General features: G+C 35.7%; 1 protein-coding gene across 3 annotated transcripts in view; it reads left to right on the top strand.

The window, feature by feature from the left end:
- Positions 1-12,001, top strand: part of LOC131425143 (uncharacterized) — a 149,518-nt gene extending 137,517 nt beyond the window's left edge. For all 3 annotated transcript variants that reach the window (XM_058586763.1, XM_058586766.1, XM_058586764.1), the window contains one exon: positions 4,712-12,001. In XM_058586763.1, coding sequence (XP_058442746.1) covers positions 4,712-7,465 — 2,754 coding nt within the window. In that variant the 3' untranslated portion in view covers positions 7,466-12,001. The remainder of the gene's footprint in view (positions 1-4,711) is intronic.
- The last annotated feature ends 776 nt before the right edge of the window (positions 12,002-12,777 follow it).

The following is a 12,777-nucleotide window of genomic DNA, read 5'->3' as shown; positions in this document are numbered from 1 at the left end:
CTGGTTAGCACGATGAAAAGAAACAACTGATTGAATACTTAAGGAGCAAGACTCTTTGCAAGCGTATGAGTAATGCCAACAATGTGTGCGTAAACACAAATTCCGGCGCTTCTTTTCCTGATTTTACTCAATAAATCTTTCATATGGTAGAAAAATAAACCAATCGGTTCATACTGCTTAAAATTGCAATTCAAGAGAGCAAAAATCTTCCGTTTTCCTTAAAACTTCTCGAGAAAAATTATTTCAGTTTCAGCTTACTTCCACTGACACATTTGATTAGTAACAAACACATTCCTATATGGATTTCCTCTTGCAGAAATTATTGCGATATAAAGTTTTACGTACCTACCTTCTATAAGTAAACCCACAAAAACGGAACCTTTAATTTAACACGCGAAAGGCAACGGATATGGAATGTTGTCGTATAACTATTTATTTTTCCGGCAAACTACTTTTGTAACAGAAAATATTTAATTTTGTTTATTTTGTGTAGCGCAATCTAATACGAATGCATTGAAGTACTGTTGCTAACTTTTTTATTAGGGAATTAAAATTTACATTCATAAAATGTAAGCAATTTTCCGTTGAACGTTGGTGAAAAATTGATCAAAAGTGATATTTCATCCAAGATGTCAAGCTTAACATTCATTTGAGAATAAATTATTGTTAAAAAAGATTGTTTGAAAATCAATCGTGCAATCCACTTTGAAAAACTCGGTGCACTGCATATATGAATACACAGATCTATGGCATTCGTACCAAATAAAATGTACGTAATACACAAATTACCAACACAAGTTAACTTGGTATACTCTTGATCCATAAAAGCTTTTACTCTAAAATTGCCAAAACTCAAGCGGATCGCCAGTTTTATTCTGCTCAATTTTGTAGGTCTGAATATGCCGCAAAATTTTTTGCAATCCGGATAAACCAACCATTCATTTCAAACTTAGTTTAAGAAAATCACTAGCACTAATCCTTGGGACTTTTTGTTTGCTCGACCAAGTCATCTTTCCGGAGATAAAATTCAGTTTTGTTTTTTGTTTTGCTCAACCAACGACGATGGGGGCGGCAAATCTCTTATTTTGCCAAATTTCCTCGGTACGCCACTGATGAAAGTTGGACATTTTTAATCATCATTTTCGGAACTGAAAGTCTGATCTCCCCTGTTCTATTTCGATTAATCCAATTAATCGAAATCAAACGAACCAAGCCAAATCCTGCACTTCTGTTATTTTGTGTTAGGATTTTTAGTCAATTTTTTTCACAACATTTACCAAGTATACCGGTATAAAGTGAGCATTAAGATACAAATGTATTGATAATGAACATTTGGTGTGAACGAGCTTTGATTTATTTTGTTTGGTTAGTATAATATCTTACAAACATATTTAATATAAGTCATTGAACGAACAATATTTTTTCATCGTGTTAAAAATCTCGAATTTAGCAGAATGTAGCAGAAAGTGGTGATTTGTGAAATGCATTGATTAGTCTCGAACGTATACGCAACCGAGAAGTTGGTCGATAAAAAGGTGAAAGGTGCGCGCCCAGGCACGATTAGTCGCGAATAAAAACTTTGTCGATTTTTTTTTCTAAACCGGGTGTCACTCGTATTTCAAAACTATTGTGTTACGTATCAAAATGAAAAAAACGGCATTTTACGATATGCCCCTCTCCCTGGTCGGAACTATAATCAAAAATATTGAATGTTATTTAAATAGTGAGTAACAATTAAAAGTGCAAAAATTGTTTTTTTTTTTGCTAGAAATTTTTCATTCTATAGTTCCGAACATAACCAATTCGGTTGTATTGTATACATATGAAACTGTTTTGCTTTTTACTTTCCGATATTTGGTTACGAAGTAATGATGACACCCACCAACAAATCAAAAATAGAACGAAAAAAATTTTGTATGAATTTGTTTAATATTCGAATTTTAATTTGTAAAAAGTATAATTTTGAAATGCTGTTCAAACAAAAAGTGAAATTCATTTTCAAAAACACGTTTTTAGAGGTACCCGAGCTTAAACGGTTCAATAATAATGATTTTTATGGGCAATCTGGTCGTAGTTTGTAAGAATGCAGTAGAAATTGTATACATTCAGCGACCTCTGAGTAAGTGCACAAAAGGCTCCTTTAAATACACGCAAAAAAATCATTTCATACACCATTGAAGAGTTTGTTACCGACGAAATATAATTATTTGCTTTCGTATGGTTTTCGCCGAGACCTACAAAATTTCGGAAGAACAAATGAACGGTAGACCTGGCAAGTTCTGAATGGTTCTTCGAAATGAACTGTTTTGTCCATCACTAATTTTTATGTAATAAATGAAAAAGTGGAAGACCAAAACAGTTTAATTACGAGAAATATTGAATGAAGATGATACTTCTAGTCAAAGGAGGATAGCAAAACTGTCAATTGTTGCATAAAAAAAATTTCTGTCCGTTCGAAAGCTATGGAAAAATGTTACTATATTACAATTGTAGATTATAAAACCTGGATAGATGTAAGTGGCAAATTTTATCATCATATCAGGACATGTTATTTCTAGGTTGTTATTTCAATACTTGATATTTTTTGATATTTCATCGAAAGATATAATAACTGTTTAACATCAATATTAGTTAATGCATCTCATTTTATTATTCATGAAATATTTCACTTGAGTTGAGTAATCTGTAAGTAACTGATCGAATTGTTTCATCTTCGAATGAAAAGCAACTTAATAAACTGCCTCAGAATTAAATATGGGAAATGTTCATAACAGTATTCTATTCTGAATCTTAAAATAACTCTGAAAAATTTGTCTTCTAGAAATATTTTACTCTTGGTTTGATATTACAATGACAGAATTTGCTTTGTTGTTGTTATTTTCTCATGCTGATTTAGTTATTATTTGTGATATTTAAACTATTATTTCAAACAAAATAATGTTAAGCTTTGCCATTAGGTGATTTGGTTCTAATAATAATGTTTGCTATAGTTTTACAAATCACTTTTATTAAGGAAGAGAGCTTAAATAATGCGTTATAAATAAAATTCAAATACCCTTTTCAAATATTTCATATTTAACAGAGATACATGAATATCACGACTAGTGCTATTAAAGGCGAATTATTTTTATATTGTATGGTTTTGTTGCACCAGTCTGATTTTTTTTATTGTTTGTATTCGAACCCATAGCGACTGTGGCTCTATGGCTTCTTGACTCTCACCCTTCACCTGGAACTGTACATGAACTTTATACTTGACGCGGTTTGTTCGCAAATGAGAACTTTATCACTTCAATAGCATTATTATGTTTTCACATTTCACATATCATGTATTATAAAATTGAACAACTGAGGCAAAGACTGACTGTTTTTGAAAATTTCGAAACAAATGAAAAGCCCAATTTGCTTGTTCTGATGCTACGAAACTAGACATTTTCAAAACTAGAAAGCATCAATAGAGAACTCAATTCAGATTTTTCGCCGATATGTGACAATGGATGATGATCCTTCACTACAGAATCAAAACGATCATCATCTAAGTGGACTGCAGCTAGTGAACCACTCCAGAAGCGTCCAAAGACACAACAGTCAGCTTGGAAGGTTATGGCTTCAGTATATTTGGATGCACATGGTTTAATCGTCATCGACTCTCTTAGGAAGAGAAGGACAAACAATAGTGCATTCTACATAGCATTGTTAGATATTGATAATTTGAAGGGGAAAAAGCTCATTTTTTAACTCCCAAATTTATGCAAGGTACACATACCTAGTTGTTGTAGCTATCTATAACAACTTTTATCTCCGATTTTCAATCCTTTTTATAATTAAAAAATATCTACATCTTTATTACCCAAGCAAATGGATATACATCATAAAGACTGCCTTATTTTAAAAATTCAATATCATTCTTACTTGAAACGAAACAATCACTTATTGTTAGAGTATTATCACAATAATACTTAATCTCTGTATATTTAAGTCAGGCTGGAGAAACAAAAAAATCCAACGTACCACTCCATTCACCACTTCTACTTTTTCCTACCTACACAATACCGCAAAAAGTCCACTCTAAACTTCGTAATCAATGCATGTCCACTTTTCTGCGAAGGCTAAATTAAATTAAGCTTTTGATCAACTAATCTAAACCCTGTATGCAAGACATTCAAGAAAAACGCCCACAAGGATTATAATGGAAATCCCAGCTCCTTTTCTACCCTCCTTTTTACCGCAAGCTTTTGCCGAAAAGAGTTGGGTAAAAAGGTGCAGAAGAAAATATATTTAACCTGATGAATTTTTCTCCTCCGACCCTTCACTTAAGTGTGTCAGAGTACTTCGAGCCATAACCGGATTTTTATCTTTTAGTAACCAAAACATTGAATTACCCAACTTGGTTTAATGTTTGACTAAAATATACATATATACAAAAAATGCTTATCAGTTGCAAATTATTCGTTTCACAATGATCTTAAAAGAGTGAAAAATTTGGTTTTTAAAAACATTTCCTCTCACAAAAAAAGTTTCACAAGCTAGTCAAACGTCTGCCAATAAATAATACCGTCTCATTCCAAATGAAATAGGTAGAAAAAGTCAACATTCCACCCACTACTTTATTAAAGACAACCTCTCGGCGAATCTGCCAAGCGGAAAAATACCTGATGTTTTGTTAACCTCTCTTCTCTTTCTCTTCTATTGTCCTTTTATCCACTTTCAGGTAATTCGATGTGGCGACCTCGACAGCTACCCATTGCTCCAACAATTGGTTCTATCAGACAATCTGATATCGGACATCGAGGACGATGCGCTTGGTCGACTGGAGCTATTGTCAACTCTCTTCCTGGACCGCAATCGTTTATCACGGGTACCGATAAGTCTTCCGTCGAATCTGGTCTATCTATATCTGCAAAACAATGAAATTTATGAATTACAACCAAGTGTATTTAGGAATCTAAAAAATCTAAGAACTCTCAATTTAGCCGGAAATAGGATTGCTTACCTACCGGAGCTGCCACTATTAGGTCTAGTCGTGCTGAACGTAAAACGTAATGACCTGAAGGGGCTGAGTCAATCGGTGGTGAAAACATCGCCAAACCTGAGAGACTTTCTGCTGGAAAACAATCCGGTTAGATGTGCTGACTTGCTGGGCATCGCTGAGTGGGCTAAACCGTGTCGCGACGAGATGCTATTTGAAGATAGGAACTTCCATGACAGTGATGACAGTGGGAATGAGTTTGATATTTTCGGAAGATTTACTACTGGGCTCAAGCGGGACAGTAACTGTAAAAGGAAGAAAGAAAAAAAGCCGTCGAAAATGGTGAACAAAATAGCTTTATTTAAATCAAAGTGCCGAAATGAAAATTTAATTAACCTGAACGCTCCAAATCGCCTTAAAAGCGATCAAACTACCGTGAAGCCTCCATTACAAGGCGATAAAATCGGCCCACCGATAACGACCGAAACATTCTCCGCTGTAGGAACGGACATGATGAATGATAAGCCGGGTAGCACCACCGAGAAGAGTTTATTGAAGAATTTAATGATCTCAGAGGCTGAGCCTTCTATAGCGCATCCAACCAGTAACACGCCGCACCAGTTTGAAGACAAAGCAGTCAAGAAGGATTCCAAAGCTGTTATTATCAGTGTGGAAAAGAAGGCCAACATAAATAAAAATTTGAATACGACCGATTTGAACAATTTTACAACAGTACCCCAACAACCATCGCAAACGTTGACGAAATTAATGCAACTGAGTCTTAATAATAACACGCCAGAAGATGTTAAATCAAATAAAGTGAAAGCTATAAAAAAAGATGACAGCATCACACCAACGAAAAAGTCACCCACGAAAATTGAATTGAAAATCAAGCAAGCGAGTCGTAATCCAGCAAACGATGAAAAATCAGCGGCTAGTTCAACTGTGAACAAAGTCGTCAATTTAACAGCAATAACACCGATTGTTAATGTAACTGGAAGCGAACGTGACGAAGCAAATGATAGCAGCGCAACAATTCCGCACCAAAAGAATAATGCCAACAAAAATAGCTTAATTCAAGCTGATTTGATGGAATCAGTGGAAACGAGTCCGCACCCAACTGGCAGGGCAAGTACGGATGACAAATTGGCAGAAATAACATTGACAGCAGCAATGGGACCCACGTTGCCAGCAATACTGGTAGCGGAACCCTCGCTCAGACCGACCGAAGAAAAATATGATACTGTGACCAACTGGCCGACTGGGGTACCACTGTTGACAGTAGCAATGGACATAAAGACAACAAACGTGTTCTCTGTCAGCAGTAGCGCCAGCCCTCATCAGGATGACACAGAACAAACAAATGCTGGTACCAAAGACAGTTTGGAACAAAATGCTACTCACACCGTGGTGCATCCAAAGTCCCCAGCACATGAGATTAAAACCACCATCAGTAAACCCAATATCAAACAGAAGCTGTTCCCAGTACGTTACAATGCAACAAAGTCCCGCAAGAATGTAAATCACATGAAGATGAAATTAAAATTTAACCGTGATCAACTACACGATGATGAATTTCGCGATAATTTTGACACCGAACCCGCAGACCTTTTGCGGGATAACTTCGGTTTTGGCCATGAGCATGGAAATAACGCACATCGGCGAAGCAAATTTTCTATCTACGACAGTATCTATTTGGCATCGTTGAAAAACGCGAATTTCAAACCGTTCCATCATTCCATGCACGTACCCAATGCTAGTTATTCTGCATCCAGAACCGCTTTCGGTACCGGCAGCAGTAGTAACGAAGGAATTCCTGCCACGTCCGTGGAAACGTCGTCAAAAATTCTACCACAAGAATGGAATGATGTACGCCCAGTGTCAAATGGTGGCTCTCATTACGGTCTATTCATTGTGGTTGGGGCCACACTCGGTATGCTAATTTCGTTCGGTTTGTTCCATCTCTATTATTGCCGTGTCCGGCGAGGTCAACATCTGCACGGACATCACCACCATTACCGACAGCATCCGCCCCACCAAAGCAGCAGTAGTTCTGCTCATCATCGCTATTCATACTCATTCGAACAGGACGATAGTGATGAACGTCTCACGTACACTATTTCAACCTCGGTACTAGACGGACCGAACGAATCAGACAGCTCTCCAATCCATCATCAACAACGGAACCGACGTTCACAGCAGGATGTCCTCCATATGGATATACTAAATCCACGGAAATCAAAGCCGCTGTCCCGAAACCCAAGCAGCAGTAGTAGCGCTAGTAGTTGTTTCGATGTCGACAGCAGTACTTCGGCCAATAGTGATTTGGGAGTCCTCCGACCTAGACCAGCTTACCCTGGCGGTTATGGTATCAGTAATCAAGTGCCCCAACCACACAGCAACGCTGGGCAGCAACACCACAATCGTAATACTTCCAATAATCATAATTCGCAAAAACCGAGCATGCACCAGGATAATGCCATCGATAGATGGTGACGACGATGACAAAGACGACAGCTTCATTACTGTACATTTAACGATGCGTACAGTGTGTTCGAGTAAGACCATATTTTCCATTCAATGGACTCTTTTTTTGAGCAGGAAAGGGAGAAAATACAAAATTCACAGCTCATAGTACATTTTAGTGGCGTACATAAATGTCCCAACTGTCGAAAATGCAGACCCAATGATTCCAACTACAAAGGACATTCCAGAAATTTCTGCTCACTCTGAATTTTAATCTGTTTTTGAATGGTCATTCATTGTATCGTTGGTGGCGACCACAAATGTAGAATGGTGTTCGGGAAATGCATTTACGAATATGGTCAAACAGAATTCGAAAACTCTGGTAGCATGTGAAATCAACAATAAATCAATTGTTCTTGTAAACGGATATGTGATCAAGCTGTATATCAACACAACCGGACATAAATTTTATCGTTTAACTCTACCTTACGTTTACCTACATACATTCGAATTCTTTACAATTCAAATAATAACAGTTTAACAAACAGGGGTCAGATTTTGAACATCTACTGCACAACCTATTTTAATCAGTTTACAATTACATTACACTTACTGTTTAGAAATTGTTCCACGCATCGATTTGAGTAGATATAACTATATGTATAAGATAATCGGAGGTTCAAGTTTCAATTAATAACGAGCAATGTCTAGTATTCCTTGTTTTCTAAGCCACTATCATGGTTTCCTCTAACAGAGACGAAAGTTTCGCAACCATAAGTTCACGGATTTCATTCGAATTTCACTCTTAAAAAAGTGTGTTCACGATTAAGAATCGAACCGACCCACCGACCCCACGTGGACATAAATCAGTAGCTGCCAAACCGTTCTTTTAGTGCATATAGTTGCTTTTAAGAAATTTTTTACAAATATATACCGCGTAATTTGATTCTATCCCTAATTGTTCATGGCCTACTTTGACAAAAAATATAATCATAACTTTTTTTTCTGAAGAGATAGAAATTTTTTTTCTTCGCAAACTTTTAGAACTATTAAAAATAATTTACTTTGTCAAATATACCAAAAATGTAGCTCGCACCGTTTCGGATATACAAAGCGTTTTTGTGGCAACCCCCTTAAAATCAACTTTTTTATTCATAACTTGTTTCAAGTTATTTTTTTTGCATACTTTGTTTGGAATAATTGAAGAAAATAAAAAAATCCATATTTTTGTTGAAGGTAGTGCATAGGTTTGTTGTTTCCTGGCAAATTTCTACAACATTTGACCTTTTTTTACCTATGATAAAACCTTACACCGAAGCGAAATATGCAACTTTATGCAGCTGATTTTTACAAAATTTATAGGAAAAGATATACCCAATACTATAAAAAAATTCTAAGTGGAATTCGATGGAACTTTTTTTAGGCCATTCCAAAGTTAGTTTTAGTTATTGAATTATGACAACCCCCTTAAAACTAGTTTTCTAATCATAACTTGTTTCAAGTTATTTTTTTACTTATTTTGTTTGGAATAATTGTAGAAAATATAAAATCCCTTAATTTTGTAGAAGGTAATGCATAGGTTTATTCTTTTGTGAAAAAGTTATACATCATTTTACCTATTTTTACCTAGGAAACCTTGTACCGAAGCGAGATATGCAACTTAATGCAGCAAACTTTTACAGTACTTTTAGGAAATTATATTCCTAATCCAATTCATTTTATAATAAGAATATCCTGAATTTTTTTCGTGTGACTCATTTTCACTATGGCCATGCTGAAACCAAAAACGGAGGGCGTGACGCGTCTGCTATTTCTGTAACTCACTTTTGCAGTGAGCGTAGAGATAGGCAATTCGTTCCTGAGCTATTCTAGTGAATCGAATCTTTAAAAAGAGCTGATAGCTCACAGCTCTTTTTAAAAGAACCACAGCTCACCACTTCACCGCACTGGTAAGCAGGGATGATTTAGATTAATCTGTGTTCCACAGATTTTCAACCTTTTACACAGATTTAAAAAGTGGCACAGATTTTCACAGATTTCTGAAAATGGTCACAGATTTACACAGATTCTGAAATCGATCACAGATTTTTGAAATTGATCACAGTTTAGCACCAAAAATTACAGAGCGTTACGAAATAGTGAGACCTTTTTTTTGCTTACCAAAATGATTCGGATTAGTTATGATGGAAACGGGGAAACGTGCACAGATTTTGCACAGACAGGTTTTTGGCTTGATCACAGATTTTTTAAAAAATGACCTCGCATCCCTGCTGGTAAGGTGGAAACAAGCTACAAGCTGAACGGATTTTCGGCTCTTGAAGAGCGAGTTATAAATGAAAAGAAATGTGTGCATGAGCTTTTGTTCGTTTTTCCAAATGTGTATTTATCCTTCTTCAACAGATTGAATGAGCCGTTGCCAATAAGAAATCTTACCTCTCACTCAGTAGGCTAAGGTACATTCAGGGATGCCACTTTTGCAGATATTCTCAAATATGACATAATAATAATTCGCAAACAAGTTAGTTCGCACAGCATAGTTCTTTGTGCATCAATGATTTCGATCATGCATATGAAAAAAAAAAAACGGCGCTCAAAACAAACCTTCAGTTCAATTTAAATGAGCTGATGAGCTGATTCATTGAATCGAAACCCTTTAGTGAGCTGATCGGTTCGGAGCTGCTCACCGGTATGAGCTGCTTCGCACATCTCTAAGTGAGCGTCACCGATCAATATATCATCTTAAAAAAACGTGTTACTTCGCGACAACTCAATTTATTTACACGTTTAAAAATGAAATCTCTTCGTAAATATGTATTGAACTTTTGATAATTTTTCGGATTTTCAATATTTAAAAGCCACTTTGAAAAGGACTAAAAGAATCCACTTAGATTTTTTATAATATTGTTAGTTGTCAAAAAGTAAACAAAATAAAAATCCCAACAATTTGTTTAAGTTGCGCGTGCAAGCATAAGCATGTTTATGCGTGTTTACGCGCACTTTGTAGTAGATACTTAGGTAATAGAGGTAGATTGTACGTAGATAAATCCAAAAAAATTGTGTTTAAAATAAAGTGAATATATCTCAAAACAAAAATTTTTTACACTATTTATATATTCAGCAAAAATGCTTCAAATATTTTTTTCTTCAAAATGAATTATTCAAAATTATTTTTATTCAAAATTGGTGCTACCCCCTTAACAAAAGTTGAGGTACCACTTTCAAAAGAAGCGTAATATAATCTTGTAAAACTTCTTCGAAGACACGTTAGTTCTTAAAAATCAGTGAAAGTCAGTACAGACTTTTGACCGTCTTTTTCCTGTTTTGGAGCACTGTGCGACCGGCACTCTGTTCAGCTCGATAATGCCGCACAGGTAGTTGCTATGCACATCAACAAGTGGAAATTTCGCTGTTTCTTCGTATTTGAGAAAAATATCTAATCAATATTGTGTAAGTACTTTACTACCCATATGGAAAATCGGCATGTCGAGAAAAAGACGATTAAAATTTTATTTTAGAATTTTTTGATTTATTGTGCTACCTAATGCTAAATTATGGTATTATTACATGAAACATCGATAATACACCTTTGCTATTCCAATATTGCAACAAATGGAATTATTGAAATTTACACTGAATGGGACTGATATGCGGGTACTTCACATATGGGACAGACATGACCTCAACTTTTATTGCAATTTCTGAGAGTATATTGAGGATAGTTTGCATTCCTCAAGCTAACTCAATATTGGCGAAAATCGATATGGGACTGATATGCGAGTATGGGCAGTTTAGGGTATGGATGAATGAAATGAATAGTGTATAGATGAGAGTCCTGTGGGATGCTCGAAATGATTCAGATAATTTGTTTTGAAAGTGAACGATTTTTTTTTCAATTATAGACGTATTAACCGCAAGGTCATTCGAATCTTAGGACCAGAAAGCAGTGATTTGGGATAGAACCCAGGTGGGTTACGTGAAAAGCATCGCTTATCCCATCACTCTATATATCACCGTTCTCTTTGAACTACTTTTATTTGATTCGTAAGATATGATTCTATAGATTTTGCGAAACTGTACATTTTGACACTTCATTTGCGTAAGCAAGCCTTATAGAACAACTCCCGAAACAGCTTCCATTAAGTCTATTATTTGATTGTTCATGCTTGAAATACTTTCATAACATTATGTGATGTTGTTCTGGATATTTCCGAAAGATTTTCTCTAGTGGAACTATTTTTAGCTAATTTTTGTTGGAAAAAATTCTTGAATTCTAGAATTGAATATTGCGAGTACGATCAAATTGGTTTCGAAGCCAGTTATGAATTATTTGAAAGACATAAATGCTCTGCTTACTGAATAAAAGGTATGGTAACCTTCAAACAATGCATGAAAGAAGTGATATTTGATCCACATTCTTGTTCACTGAAATTACCCACATCACGATTATGAAAAAAAAAAACAATAAAAGCATTTCAATTTCATTATTGGAGCTGGGTATTCGAAATACGTGCATGTTAAGCCAGTAAAACGAATCTCGAGCAACCATCAACCGAGCCAACCCTTATAGGGTAAACAAATTAGTTACAGCCATTTATGGAACTGAATATGGTTCATCCTTATATTTAAAAGCACTTATATAATATCTTCCGAGCTCTCGTATCTAGCAAGCTTGATCAATTGAAATATTACATACAAATTTTAATTTCCAAATAACAATAATGCTTATCCAATATTCGATTAGGCTTTGGACCAAATATCCACAAATGACAACTTTACCCTATGCGGAAACAGCATACAATATAATGTTGGTAACATTGTTAGCAGTTTGCTCGGTGCACTACGATGGAAGGGGTATTGTTTTTTCTGTACACATACTGGACAATTGTATCACCATCGTCGTTGCCGCGGTCTAACAGCAGGGCGTCCATGTGCAGGTCAGAGTTTCAGCCTCGCAGCCACGTAGAGAACTCGAGAATGACCACATTGCTATTCCGATTTGCCTGAGGAAATTTCCACAATGTCCTTCACTTATTGTCCCACTCATGCGGTGAAGGAAAATTCAGTATTATCAGCCAACAAAGAGTGGCACTGGAAAATGCCAGCGATTTTACTTCTCAGGTAAAGTATCAGGCTTCTGACGACAGTTAAATGAGAAAAGTTATCCGATGTACATCGGATAAAGTTCGTTTTTGCGGTTTTCTGAACCGTTCATAAAATGCGTATAATTGTTATATTTACTCCCATTCAGCATACTAGCACGGCTTTTTTTTAAATGAGTTTTTTTACCATGAAATGGATTACACAACTAAAGGCACAAAATTATTTTTAATTTCACAACTCAT

Source organism: Malaya genurostris, chromosome 1 (genome assembly GCF_030247185.1).
Source record: "Malaya genurostris strain Urasoe2022 chromosome 1, Malgen_1.1, whole genome shotgun sequence".
Taxonomy (NCBI): domain Eukaryota; kingdom Metazoa; phylum Arthropoda; class Insecta; order Diptera; family Culicidae; genus Malaya; species Malaya genurostris.
This window is presented reverse-complemented; position numbering and strand designations above follow the sequence as displayed.